Source organism: Prionailurus viverrinus, chromosome D2 (assembly GCF_022837055.1).
Source record: "Prionailurus viverrinus isolate Anna chromosome D2, UM_Priviv_1.0, whole genome shotgun sequence".
Taxonomy (NCBI): Eukaryota; Metazoa; Chordata; class Mammalia; order Carnivora; family Felidae; genus Prionailurus; species Prionailurus viverrinus.
The window spans coordinates 49975315-49989333 of NC_062571.1; the positions used below are offsets into that span (position 1 = coordinate 49975315).

Sequence of the window (14019 nt, forward strand, 5' to 3'; positions counted from 1 at the left end):
GGGACTTGTAGTTGGGGTCCCTTAGGCGCGGACGCGGGTCAGTCTCGGGAATACTGCGCTTGCAGGTGTAGGATTCCACGTGGGAGGTGAGACGCGCAGGACAGGCAACGCTGCGGGCAGGGAGGCACTCTGTGGTTGGGATGTGGGAGTGACGCGGTGGTGGCGCAGGACCGCTGAGACCCGAAAGCCTGGCTGGGCGGCTGTGAGAGGGCTCGCGACCAAGAGGAGGTGCGGCCCGGGACCGCACGTGTGGGGGTGTGGGGGTGGGGGGGTGGAGGGGTGGAGGGGTGGATGGGGGAGCGGGAGTCGCGACCGCCTCTGTGTCCGCCTGGCGGGACCGCGATCACCTGACACTAAACGGCCCCCAGCGCAGAAGTGGCTGCGGCTCCGAGGGGCCCATCTCTCTCGCCCGGCTTAGCTCTGGCATTGGCCGGCCTGGAGGCTTCGAAGTTGGCCGTACCGGCCATTTCTGTGCCGGTGACTGGCCTTATTCCAGGGTTTGCGGTGGATGTTAGGCGACCTAGAGGGGCCCCTTTGAGAGACCTAGGTTTCTGTCCCCACAGCACTGTCCTCACACCCCAGAAATGAGGCAGGTCGGGGAAAGCGCCTCGGGGAGTGGAAATCCATTCTGAGGCAAAGCATCCAAGCTGAGAGCTCCTACTGCTCTTTCTAGAACTTCAGGACAGAAATCAGAATCCCTGAGGAAAGGGACACATCCTAGTGTTGCTGGGAGCAGCGGGATTTACTTACCTTCGTGGGTTTGGGGGAGAGGCTTGGCCTGTTCAATCCAAAGCCGTGTGGAGAGAGGTGAGGGAGGGGCAGCACGGAGAGACTAGAAAGAAAGCTCGGGAGATGGCGTGGGAAGGGCTACTGAAAAGGGGTTAGTCGCAGGAGCTCAGTAACTTTTTTCCTACAGTCTTGCTGGTCTGGCTGGTCTGTACCCTGCAAGGTGGACTTGATTTTCATGGCTGTTTCTCTTTCCCTGACGCCACTTTTCCAGGACAGTGACCTTCCAGAGAGGAGGAAATGACCTAGTGCCAGGTAGGTGAGTTGGGGTTTCTTCTCTGTGAAAATGCCATCTCTCTGAGAATGGACAGAACCTTTCTAGCTTGGAACAAAGAAAGAACATTAGCATGAATTGGGTGCTCATCTGGTGTCAGGTCCTGTCTTTGTTCTGTACGATCTTTTTATTGTCAGACGTCGGTGTGAGACCTGAAATATTGTATACATATGGGTGTAAGAACATTAATATGCTAAGGGCATATAGCTACCAAATGATGTCGCCAGAGTCTGCACAGGTGGCCGCTTACTTTAAATTCCACATCAGTTTTCAATGAACCACCCTAGCTCCGTGAACTTGGCCCACTCCCCAGAGCACTGCGCTGTGCTCTCCCATTGAAAGAGTCCACACAGCGTCTTTGCCTGGTCCTCTCTCAAAGCCTCCCTTTTCCTGCCAAGGCATTTCACTCACATTGAAAGTTATTCAGAGTTCTCACCTGTTCCAGCCAGTGCTAAGTGGTGTCAGGAGAACAAACAGAATTATAAATTGTGGTGCTTTTCTGCATGAGCACCTTCTGTGTGTGAAAGAATACACATCTTAATAATAACCATTTATTAAACATTAAAAAGTTTGGTAAATGCCAGCACAGTTGTTACCAAATCACTCCCAGTAATACTTCTTAACCAAGCTGTTCATCAGAGTTACTGTGGTGGTTTTTAAGAATTCAGATTCAGGGGCGCCTGGGTGGCGCAGTCGGTTAAGCGGCCGACTTCAGCCAGGTCAGGATCTCTAGGTCCGTGAGTTCGAGCCCCGCGTCGGGCTCTGGGCTGATGGCTCAGAGCCTGGAGCCTGTTTCCGATTCTGTGTCTCCCTCTCTCTCTGCCCCTCCCCCGTTCATGCTCTGTCTCTCTCTGTCCCAAAAATAAAATAAACATTGAAAAAAAAATAAATAATTCAATATTTTAATAATTTAATAATTTAAAAATGGCTTCGGTATTTTCTATGTCTGGGTTTTTATTTTCTAGTAACTCTTTTTTATCGTATTTTACAAAAATGTGACAAGCCTGGCATATTGGAAACTTTTTAAAAGAAAGTATTCCTTCACCAGAGGTAATTTGAGAAGTGTTGCTCCATCCACAGAACTCTGGAAGGAACCAGAGTCACTGTGAAGTTAACTAAATAAATGTTTGGATGCCTGTTAAGTGACAGGCATTGCTTGAGGATGCAAGGATCAGACACCTCTCTGTTCTTAAGTAACATATATCTTAGTGGGGAGAGATGGTAAATAAGAAAGCAAATGAATAAATAAGAAAATGAGATAAGGCATAAGTAGTGCAAAGAAATGAAAACAAAGAGAAGTGATAGTTTCTGGATGCTACTGTGGATTAGACAGGAAATTAAGACAGGAAATGCTTCCCTGACAGCAGTAGTTCAGCTGAGACCTGAATGAAAAGGAACCAGGTGTGTGTGGATGTGGGAAAAGAATGTTCTGGGCAGAGGGGACAGCCAGTTTAAAGGCCCTAAGTCGGGATAGGTTTGATGTTGTCAAGGACCTGCAAGGCCACTGCGGCCAAGTATGACACGTAGGGAGGAGTGACTTGGGTTGAGGTTGGAGAAGTGACAGGACCCCAGTCTGTGAAGCTTTGCAGACTAAGATGAAGGGTCTGGATTTTACTCAATGTCCGTTGCAAACCTTTGGAGGGTTTCCTGCCTGATATGATGTTTTAAAAGATCACCCTGGCTACTATGTGGAAAATTCATTGTGTGCGGTAGCAAGTGTGGAAGCAGAGAGACAAATTGGGAGGTTGGTACAATTCAAACTTAATATGGCTGTGTTCATAATCATAATCTCCAAGGTGGAGAGAAGTGAGTAGATTCTGATGTGTTTTAGAGATAGAATCGATAGGACTTGGTATGGATAAAATGTGAGGAAGAGAGGAGAGAATCAAAATGACTTCTAGGACTTTGACTTCAGCAACTGGGTGGGTTGTGTGGCCATTTACTAAAATGAGGACCCCTAGGCAAAAGCAGATATTGATGGAGATTTTTAGGAGCAGGAGTTCCACTGGGGCCTATTAAATTTTACGTGCCTCCTACACATCCAAGTGCAGATGTTAAGTGGGATTTGGAGTGTAGAGGTAAGGGGAAACATTGCTGGAGGTAAATATTTGGGAATACCTAAGGATAGTATTTTATGGTATGTGTATATGTGCTATTTTCTTTTTTCCAGGAACGTTCAACTACTTAGTTTAGAAGTAGAAAGAACATGATTGATAGGACTAGGGAAAGACTTGAAATCAGAAGTATACTTTGAGGGGGAAGAAAAAGAAGTATACTCTGGCTGGGAGGAAAAAAAAGGAAGAGTTAGCAGGTGGTGCTCTTGATAAAAGAGGTGTGATGGAAGAGAAAGAGCAGAAAGAACAGGAAGATGTTTTTTAAAGAGTAGGATAGTAAGAGAGTAATATTTCAAAAGCAGGGTGGTCCATATAGCAAAATGGCCCTGGTTATGGTTATTGAGTTTGAAGAAATGAGGCAGAGATGATTAGCATTAAAGTAGTTAAGAAACGTGAAGTTAGAGTGTTTAGCAAAGTGTTCTCTTGGGTGTTGAGATTATCAGGATAATGATAGGAATGGGCGGAAAAGACAACTCAGCAATGTCATGAGATGACAGTGACAAGGAAAGATTCAGTAACTGGACAGCTTAAGCTTGGGTGAGTTATGGACAGGAAGGGAAGGATTTGGATAAAAATAGCAAAGTGGATGAGAAGAGAAAGTTGTTCCAACAAAACTTGACTTAAATGACTCATATCCCTGAACTATACTCTTCTGTACCCTTCTTACCTTGTCCAGTGCTACCAACCCCACATTCCTTCCAAGGCGTTTGTGCAAATGGTTGCCAGTCGAGGAGAAATGTGCTTAATGTTTTAGAAGCTAGTAACATTCAAGGATGTTTCTTGGGGCTTCACTGAGGAAGGGCAAGGCTGTCTGGACTCTGCTCAGAGGAAGCTGCACTGAGCTGTGATGCTGGAGAACCACAGTTGGTCTCCATAGGTTAGAACATGAGCCTGGACACCTGCCTATTAGAATCTTTGTTTCTTCAAATTTAAATAGTGATGGGGCCCCAGGGGTGTAGTTTAGGAATTGATGTTTCCTAATTTTTTTTTTTTTGGCACAAAGGATGTTTCTGATTATTCTATGCAGCCAAAGAATTTGGCTTGTTAAGAATTGGAGAATGTAGGGGCGCCTGGGTGCTTCAGTTGGTTAAGCATCTGAATCTTGGCTTCAGCTCAGGTCATGATCTCACAGTTCATGAATTCGAGTCCACATTGGGCTCTCGTCTGGCAGTATGGAGCCTGCTTGGGATTCTCTCTCTCCCTCTCTGCCCCTCTTCTGCTGACACGCGTGCTCGCTCGTTCTCTCTCTCTCAAAATAAATAAATAAACTTTAAATTAAAAAAAAAGAATTGGAGAATGTAGCTTTACTGAGTCATCTTAAAAGCCATATCCCTTATAAAATCATCCCTTGGGACTGAATTTGCTTTCTGTACAGTTACCCGATCCTTCTTGTCTCCCAGTTGTGATCTCTCAGACCAAGGTGGAGATCATTATATAATGGAAAATAAACTCCAAAGGAATCAGTTAGGCATCATGGCAGATTATAAGCCCAGGCTAATTCATGAAAGAGGAGTCCCTTTTTTAATATTCCCGGAGTTCTCTCTGAAGTTCTCTGGTCTGTGGAGAAAGCTAAGGCCTCAAAGGATAGTCTCCACATACTGATCTCCCTTTTTCTAGTCACTTACTCCCCCCACCCCCACTTCCTTTTCAGAAGTTTGTGGTGTTTCCCATTTACACTGACCTTCTTATCTGAACGCTTGTCTTTTCCCACGTTTTCCCCACATTGGCCTTGTACTATCTCTGCTTGACTTTATTTTCATTAAATATCCCTTGCCCTGCAATGTCTAGTTTCCATTGCTTCTTTTCTTACACATTCAGGGATTTATCCATCTCCCCTTCTGAATAGAAGAAAATACTTTTGATGAGACAAAATTTCATACCATAAAGTAAAATATGGATATAACTGACAGTTTTTCTCAAAAAACATTTTGACTGCTTAAATCAAAGAAGTTAAACATTTTTGATATAATAATTCATTTTTAGGTATCTACTGTAAGGAAATAATCAGTACTCCAACCAAAAATCATGGAGAATGATAAGTCATTATAGAATTATTTAAAATACTGAAGGGGCACCTGGGTGACTCAGTTAAGCATTCAACTCTTGATTTTGGCTCAGGTCATGATCTCACGGTTCATGAGTTTGAGCCCTGCATCAGTCTCTGTGCTGGCAGTGCAGAACCTGCTTGGGATTCTCTCTCTCCCTCTTTCTGTGACCCTCCCCCACTTGTTCTCTCTCTCTCAAAATAAATAGATAGATAGATAGATAGATAGATAGATAGATAGAATGAAATAGTGAAAAAATTACTCACCAAACATATCAGAAGGTGTTGGTTATACAAATTATAGTGGAACATATAAGAGAAAAATGTGTACCCATTAAAAAATTCAATGATAAAAAATTTTTAGAGGCACTTGGGTGGCTCAGTCAGTTGAGTATCTGACTCTTGATTTTGGTTCAGGTCATGGTCCTAGGGTCATGGAATTGAGTCCCATGTGGGGCTCCATGGAGCCTGCTTAGGCTTCTCTCTCCCTCTGTCCCTCTCTCCCACTTGTGTTCTGTCTCTAAAATAAAAAAAAATTGTTTTAAATAATTTTAAATGTTTGTTTATTTATTTTGAGAGAGTGAGCATGGTGAGGCGGAGAGAGGGAGAGAGAGAATCCCAAGCAGCCTCCACACTCAGCACTCAGTGTGGAGCCTGACACAAGGTTCGATCTCTTGAACTGCTAGATCATGACCTGAGCCAAAATCAAGAGTTGATGCTTAACCGACTGAGCCACCCAGGCGCCCCCACAAAAGGCTTTTTCACAGATGTAAGATACATATATACTTACTAGATTAAACCATGTGAAATTGCCATCCCATAGTAAAAACAGACATTGTACAAAACCACCAAAAAGAAATAGCCTGTAATAATGGCTATCAGGGTTTTTTTCCTGCCTCTGTCCACATGGTTCTCTTCCCTCAGTGACTATGGCTCTTGAACCATTATTTTCAACTAAACCTGGGAGGTGAGGCAAGCACCACAGAGTGAAGAAGTCCCTGTAAGTAGTGAGAGGCCTGTGCTTTCATTTTCTTTATATAAACATAACGCCTGTGCTCTATGCTTCCAGTATCAGTCTCAATGCTAGGTTTTCATTTTTCATTGATAAAACATTGAATGTGGATGTCCAATATTTTTTAATGCAAGTAAGATATAAAAATCTCAAAAATTGGGGCACCTGGGTGGCTCAGTTAAGTGTCCAACTCTTGATCTCCGCTCAGGTCTTGACCTCAGGGCCCAGATTCAGGCTGCGCATTGGGCTCCATGGAACCCCCCTAAAAAAAAATATTTCAAACTCCCTCTCTCTCTGCCCTTTCCTTCTTGCTCTCTGTTTCTCTCACTTTCAAAAATAAATACATATTAAAAAAAAAAAAAAAAGGTGGGGCACCTGAGTAGCTCAGTGTGTTAAGTGTCCAACTTTGGCTCAGGTCATGGTCTCATGGTTCGTGGGTTCGAGCCCTGTGTCAGATTCTGTGCTGACAGTTCAGAGCCTGGAATCTGCTTCGGATTCTGTGTCTCCCTCTCTCTCTGCCCCTCCCTTACTCACACTCTGTCTCTGTCTCTCAAAAATAAATAAATGTAAAAAAAATTTCTTTAATAAGTAAATAAATTATTAAAGCTATACTACAAAAATAAAAAGGTGCACAGTGTAAACCTTCCTTCATGTCCCTAACTCCCCTCTACCCAGGTTGTGGTCATTTGCTGTCACAAGCCATCTGCAGTGACTAAATCTCCTGCAGTTATCATTTCACAAGTCTACCTGGAAATCTGAAGAATGAAACTTCCAAGCCGAAATGTGGAGTGCATACATTTGTGATTTTGATCATTGTCAAAATGTCCTTCTTGGGGGTGTTACAAATTTACACTCACAAGCAGTGTGTTTTCAGGCTTTTGGTTTTTGCCAGTTTAACAGGTGGAAAATGGTATCTCAGTATAGTTTTAATGTTTATTATAATATACTGCTAATTTTCAGTTTATCAGTATTTTATATTTTATATTGACTTATTTAAATCATAAATAAGGATTTAGCTCTTTTACATTATTTTCCCCAACATTCATCCACAATTAATGCTTACATTGCTTTGACTTCATAACGCTTGTTCCCTGCAGGGTAAAGTAGTGTACTATAATTACAGTTCCTTTTTTTTTTTTTTTTTTTTTTTTTTTTTTTTTTTTTCCTTTCCTAAAGCTAATGCTTGCTTTTTAAAGTATTTTATTTGGGGTGATTTTCCATGCTGTTTTATATTGGTTTGGTTAATTATTATAGTTTTCTCTTATGTAACAACAGTCGATTCAACTTAACTGTCTATTTTACTGACTTCTTTGCTCACTGCGATTTCTTGTATTGTGTATCATCTTCTTCACAATCACTTTTCCTCCAAATGGAAGATAATGCTCAATTATTTCAGGCTTCCAGAATTGTTTATTGGTAGTTCGGTGTTAATATATTAATTCTCATTTATTTGCACACAACCTACCATTTCTGTCTGGATGCTTTTGTGTTTTCTGGTATTTTTTTTTTCCCTTGAAGTCCTGAAGTTTCACATACAATTTTTAGCATTCAGTGAGCACTGAATTGTGAATTCTAAGAAATATTTTTATCTGTTACTGCTTTGATCATTTCTCTCCCTCCCTTCAGTCTTCACCATATTCACGGAACTACTACAAAATGGGCTTTTACTTTTATCTTTCCATCTGTATCTTTTTTTACTCTGCATTCTAGGAGAATCCCTCAATCTTCCATCTTAGCCATGTGTTCATTTTGCTTCTCGACCCATTGAGATCGTAGACCTTAGGATCAGACAGCTTGACGGTAGCTGTGACATAAGTTACTTAACCTTTTCAACCTTGGGTTTCCTCATGTGTAGAATGGATGTCATAAGAGTTCCTCTTACATAAGATTGTGCAACTAGTGCCTGAGTATTTCAAATGGGCATGACAGGGATAGTTGTAATCCTTTTCAGTCCTTTTATTAATTTGAAAGAATTCTGATTATTTTTCATAGCAATGTGTTTATATTTTATTAGATTATGTTGTTTTTCTAGATGCGATATCCTCTCAGATTTCTCTAGGATTTTAATTACGTACCTTTTAAATTCTGTTTCCTCTGGTCATTATTTCTTGAGTTTATGCCAGTCTTCATTTATGTTAGTTTTCTGCTTTTTTTTTTTTTTTTTTTTTTTAGTCTGCTTATATTGTTTTTATTGTCTCATTTTTTTTTTTCAAAAGGCTTATGTTCACAGTATGACACTGGAGTATGTATCCTCAGCTGATGCTTGGCCCTCTTTGGTGCATGCATGCTGTACTTATAGAGGACACCTCTGCTGATTGGGTTTGACACAGATATAAGAATCCAGATGGTGGGTGGTTGTAAACCCCTTTTTTAAGGTTGCCTTTTCAGTGCAAAATTACCTGGGATGTGCCCTGCTTCTCAATCTCTAGCTCTGAGGTATCTCTCTTATCAGAAATCCCACTTCAAGGGTTACCTCGAGCCTTATTTTGGGCACATGTGGAGTCAGTTGCTTCTTTTTGTACTTTAATCAACCCTTTCATTGTGCAGGTTCAGTATTACCTCAACTTCTGGTTTTCTCTCCAGCCCAAATAATACTATTAGGAGTTTTTCTTTGGCAGACCATTTATTTTGTTCTTGAGGCTTTCTGTGGGGCCACTACCCTTAGCCACCCAATGTTTCATTTTTTTGTAGGGAAGAAGGTGCTTGGGAGAGTGGTGCTGCTAATGGCAACAACTTGTCCAGCCATTAGAAATGCCTAACATTAGGGGCGCCTCGGTGGCTCAGTCGGTTAAGTGTCCGACTTCAGCTCAGGTCATGATCTTGCGGTCTGTGAGTTCGAGCCCTGCGTCAGGCTCTGTGCTGACATCTCAGAGCCTGGAGCCTGCTTTGGATTCTGTGTCTCCCTCTCTGGCCCTTCCCCTCTTGAACTCTGTCTCTCTCTCTCTTTCTCTCTCTGTCTCTCTCTCTCTCTCTCTCTCTCTCTCCAAAGTAGATAAACAAAACAAAAAAGAAAAGAAAAGAAAAGAAAAGAAATGCCTAACATGAATTAATAAACATGTTTCCAGGGTAAACCTCTCTTTATAACTGTTGATTCTGAGTTTGGAATTTGAATTTCTAGGATTTGTTGAGATCTTAGTCTTTTGGAAGCCCTTTTCTCTGTATGTGATTTGAGCTGTGCATTTGGGTTTTGGTTTTTTTGTTTGTTTATTTGTTTTTGGTTTTTGTTTTGTTTTGCTTTGTTTTGTTTTTTTGTTTTTTTGGTTTTTTTGGATTCTCCATCAGTTCTCATTCATCTGCTCTTTATCATCTAGGAGCTTCTCAACATTTTTATTCTGCTAATTGTGGCCTATTTTTACAAGACTATTGTGGACTTCTTTTTTGTCACCTCAGTGTAATATTAAGATACTCACTCTAATTGTTTTGATGAACATACATACTAGTAAGTCTAAAATCTACATTCCTGGCACAGTTCTCTCTCAGGAGTTCCAGGCCCATATTACTGAACAGTACAAGAACACCACAAATTAAACAAGGCAAAGTTTGTGTTTGTTATTGGTCCCCACTTTCCCATTCCAGCCTGTCTTACCAAGTACACCCCCATACCTGGTCAATTCAAGTAAGGAACTTAAGGATCCTGGTGGGTGCCTCCTTCCCCTCCTAAGTTTAGTTAGTCATCATGTGATTTACAATGAATCTCTCCCTTTGTCTTAATAACCATCCTTATCACTTTGCTTCTGATTTGCTGCAGCAATTGTTTCTCTACCTAAAGTCTTGCTTATCTCTGATGGTGTTTAAAATCACAAAATCAGGGGCGCCTGGGTGGCGCAGTCGGTTAAACGTCCGACTTAAGCCAGGTCACGATCTCGCGGTCCGTGGGTTCGAGCCCCACATCGGGCTCTGGGCTGATGGCTCGGAGCCTGGAGCCTGTTTCCGATTCTGTGTCTCCCTCTCTCTCTGCCCCTCCCCCGTTCATGCTGTCTCTCTCTGTCCCAAAAATAAAAAAAATTAAAAAACGTTGAAAAAAAATCACAAAATCAGGTATTTTGCTCCCCATTGAAGTCCTTTAAATCCCTGAGGGTTGTAATCCTAAATCCTTATAGTACACGCCAAGCCCTTTGTTCTGGCTCCTGCCTTCCTCTTCAGAGCACACTTTTTACCACTATCACCTGTTTTATATCCTCCACAAGGAGTTGTGTATAGTTTTCTGGAGCATGTCATATTTTCTCTGCATTTTCACTTTTTGCCCCCCCTTCCATTTGCTCCCAGAAATCTTCCCCAAGGTTTGGGTTGAATGCCTGTACTCTGTGCTCCCATGACTGGTTGTGCGTGCATCTGTTGTCATACTTACGGTTATCACTGTTGATACTGTCTTTCTTCCTAGTAGGCTCTAACTTGTTAAGCAGAAGAATTTCTATTTTCTTCTTTGTATCCCCAGCACCTTTTAAAGTGGGTTACCAATTTAAATGCAAATTTAATTAAAGTACAATGAAGTAAAGTGAAATGAAACGTTATTTGTGACAAGGACACATTCATTGCCTATGCAAGGTTAGGGGAAGAACAGGTTTTGTTTGTTTGTTTAAAAGCTGAGACAAGATTTCTGCCTTGTGTAGCTAAGCCTTCTCTCCTTCTGACATTAACCCAAAGGACATGACTATAAGGACGAGACTGAACCTTTTCCTAGTTACTAAATCTTCAAGCATTAGGCATTCTAGTTCCAAAATCTTGAAATCTACTCTTTGTATGTTCTTATCACTGAATTCTCTTTGTTCCCTAGGAGATTTGAATGAAAATTCTATGGAGAATCTTCAAGAAAAAAGACTTAGGGATCTATTACGTAGGGGCTTTTCTGCTGGCTAATTTTAGAAGATATGGCCAGCACAATAACAGAGTCAGGATTGTATTGTGAATCTTCCAGGAGAAGGGTACAGGAATCCTGAACTAGATTTTTCCCTTTGTCAGAAGTAGGGAAAAGCATCTTCTGTATTTCTAGAAACAAGAGCAGTATGGTGACTCTTCAAAGTGATGATTATAAAAACATGGCAAGTGAAGAATATTTGTCTTTGAAAGTCCCAAGTCAAGTGGCCACAAAGGGCTCCTCAGTAACTTTCTGCAAAAATGAGCCCCAGGATCCTCAGAAAAGTAAAAGTCTGTTTATAACTGAAGAAGGCACTGAGAGAAAAGTCTTGGGAGGAGAAAGTCCTCCCATGGACCATTGTTCAGAGAACCTTCAAATTAAACTTTTGTCTGATGTAACAGAACTGGTCTCGCCATTGGTCAGTGGTGAGGCGACTTGCCAGAATGGCCAGTTGAGAGAATCTTTGGATCACTTTGACTGTAACTGCAAAGACATTTGTGGTTGGAAATCACAAGTGGTCGGTCGTAGTCATCGGAGAGCTCATACAGAGGAGAAACCCTGTAACCATAACCACTGCAGGAAAAGACATAACAACAGCGCAGGCAGTAATCCGTGTGAGAAAATCCACACTGCAGAGAAGCTACACAGATGTAGTCAGTGTGGTAAGGACTTCAGCGAGCGCTCAGAACTACTACTTCATCAAAGACGCCACGCAGAGGAAAAGCCCTACAAATGTGAGCAGTGTGGGAAGGGCTTCACGAGGAGCTCCAGTCTCCTCATCCATCGAGCAGTCCACACGGATGAGAAACCCTATAAGTGTGACAAGTGCGGAAAAGGCTTCACAAGGAGTTCAAGTCTGCTCATTCATCACGCAGTCCATACAGGCGAGAAGCCTTATAAATGTGACAAGTGCGGGAAGGGCTTTAGTCAGAGCTCCAAACTGCACATTCATCAACGAGTGCACACTGGCGAGAAGCCCTATGAGTGTGGGGAGTGTGGTATGAGCTTCAGTCAGCGCTCCAACCTGCACATCCACCAGCGAGTCCACACTGGGGAGAGGCCCTACAAATGTGGGGAATGTGGGAAGGGCTTCAGTCAGAGTTCGAACCTTCACATTCACCGGTGCATACACACAGGCGAGAAGCCCTTCCAGTGCTACGAATGTGGGAAGGGCTTTAGTCAGAGCTCTGATCTCCGCATCCATCTCAGAGTCCACACTGGAGAGAAGCCCTATCACTGTGGCAAGTGTGGGAAGGGATTTAGCCAGAGCTCAAAACTCCTCATCCACCAGAGAGTGCATACTGGAGAGAAGCCCTATGAGTGCAGCAAGTGTGGGAAGGGCTTCAGCCAGAGCTCCAACCTCCACATCCACCAGCGGGTTCATAGGAAAGATCCTATTAAATAAGGTCTACTGGAAAGACTTAAACATTTTTAATATCACTCTTCCCTTTATATTCTCAGGAGAGAGATCATAGGTTATTCAGATATGTTCCCTCACTGAAATTTATTCATTCATTTAAAGTATTTAAGTACCAAGCACTTTGTCATGCTATTCAGAGAACCGATTGTTCTGGTTCCTCGGATGGGTAGAGTGAAATATCTGTACTTTGCAGTTCAGCCAGTGTTATTAGAACTGTATATCCTACCCCGCATTTTTAAGTGCAAAAAACTTTATATTTGTGCAAGCAGAACATGTTTCCCTTTGTTCACATTCTGAGAAATTGAAACTCTGGTTTCTCTTCAAATCATGTGCCTTGTGTTTTTCCTATTTCCTTCCAGCCTTGATGAGCTCTCTCTGAACTGTGATTGCACGTGTTAGTTTTAGGTCAAGGGAGTGAGTGGTGGGAGATACTATGGGCATGAAATCTCTTGTGTTTATGAAAAAAATATACCAACAGTGTGTGGCCACGTGGCAGGTGGTAGAGAGGAGCTACTTGTGTGGTACACCCCATACACTGTTTTACAGAATATTGAACCCATCCCCCTAAGGCAGCTGCCTAGGAACAGAAGTAGTTCTTTTTCCTGGGTGCGGCTGGTCTATTGGGGTTCTTCCAGATCTCACCACTTCAGATGACCCCCCGCCACCAAACTAAAGCCAAATCGGGTACATATACCATGTTGAAACATAGCAGAAGTGAAATATATCTAAATGTATTTAATTCCTCACTACCTCATTTCCTTAATTTTCTTCAGCACTCATGTCTGTGCTAAGCAAAATAAAGGAGTCCAGAGAGAAAATTTCTAGTATTTTTCTCTTTGGGCTTATCTCTTGTTTTAATATTTGCTGTACCCCCCAAAAGCCATTTGTTTTCACAGAATCCCCAGCCTGTTTAGGTCTCACTATAGATCTAGAAGTCTGATTTATAAAATTATTCTTATATTTGGCTGAAAGTGCTGCACATAAAAATAGCTATATGGGGCACCTGGGTGGCTCAGTTGGCTAAGCCTCTGACTCCACTCAGGTCATGATCTCACATTTTGGGAGTTTGAACCCCATGAGAGGCTGTGTGCTGACTGCTCCGAGCCTGGAGCCTGTTTTCAGATTCTGTGTCTCCCTCTCTCTCTCTGCCCCTCCCTGCTCACACTCTGTCTCTCTCAAAAATAAATAAATGTGAAAAAAAATAGCTATATAAAAACATTTTAACCTATTTGGAGAGTATGTTTGGGATGACCAGGCTTAAAATATGCAATGTATCACATATAATTCACTTGCAGTATGAAGCTAGGACACTTCAAGGAGACATTTGTCCCCTAGAAGTTGATACAAGAAGCGGAAGCAACAGTTGAAAGAAAAGTGATTATGTACATAACTAAAGTGAAATTTACTATACAATGAGCAGCCCTCATTTTCTCACTAATGGTTAATGATTCCTCAAGCAGTTCTCAGGTGGTTACCTAGTGTTTCATACCCCAGTTTTTCACCAATAACTAGTA

General features: G+C 42.1%; 1 protein-coding gene across 4 annotated transcripts; it reads left to right on the forward strand.

Annotated features, from left to right (window-relative positions):
- On the forward strand, positions 1–12830 carry ZNF239 (zinc finger protein 239). 4 transcript variants are annotated; one of them, XM_047826180.1, is made up of 3 exons: positions 1–86; positions 1001–1041; positions 11005–12830. In XM_047826180.1, the coding sequence occupies exon 3, from the start codon at positions 11234–11236 to the stop codon at positions 12488–12490; it is 1257 nt and encodes a 418-aa protein (XP_047682136.1). In that variant the 5' UTR covers positions 1–86; positions 1001–1041; positions 11005–11233; the 3' UTR covers positions 12491–12830. The 4 variants fall into 4 exon arrangements, with proteins under 4 accessions (XP_047682136.1, XP_047682137.1, XP_047682139.1 ...); XM_047826181.1 differs by having other exon boundaries at positions 20–86; positions 917–1045; XM_047826183.1 differs by lacking the exons at positions 1–86; positions 1001–1041 and adding an exon at positions 10418–10429 and having other exon boundaries at positions 11405–12830.
- Positions 12831–14019: the final 1189 nt, after the last annotated feature.

Bases quoted from the DNA above. Each gene is read 5' to 3' on its own strand.
- ZNF239 (XM_047826180.1), top strand. From the start codon at position 11,234: ATGGTGACTCTTCAAAGTGATGATTATAAAAACATGGCAAGTGAAGAA.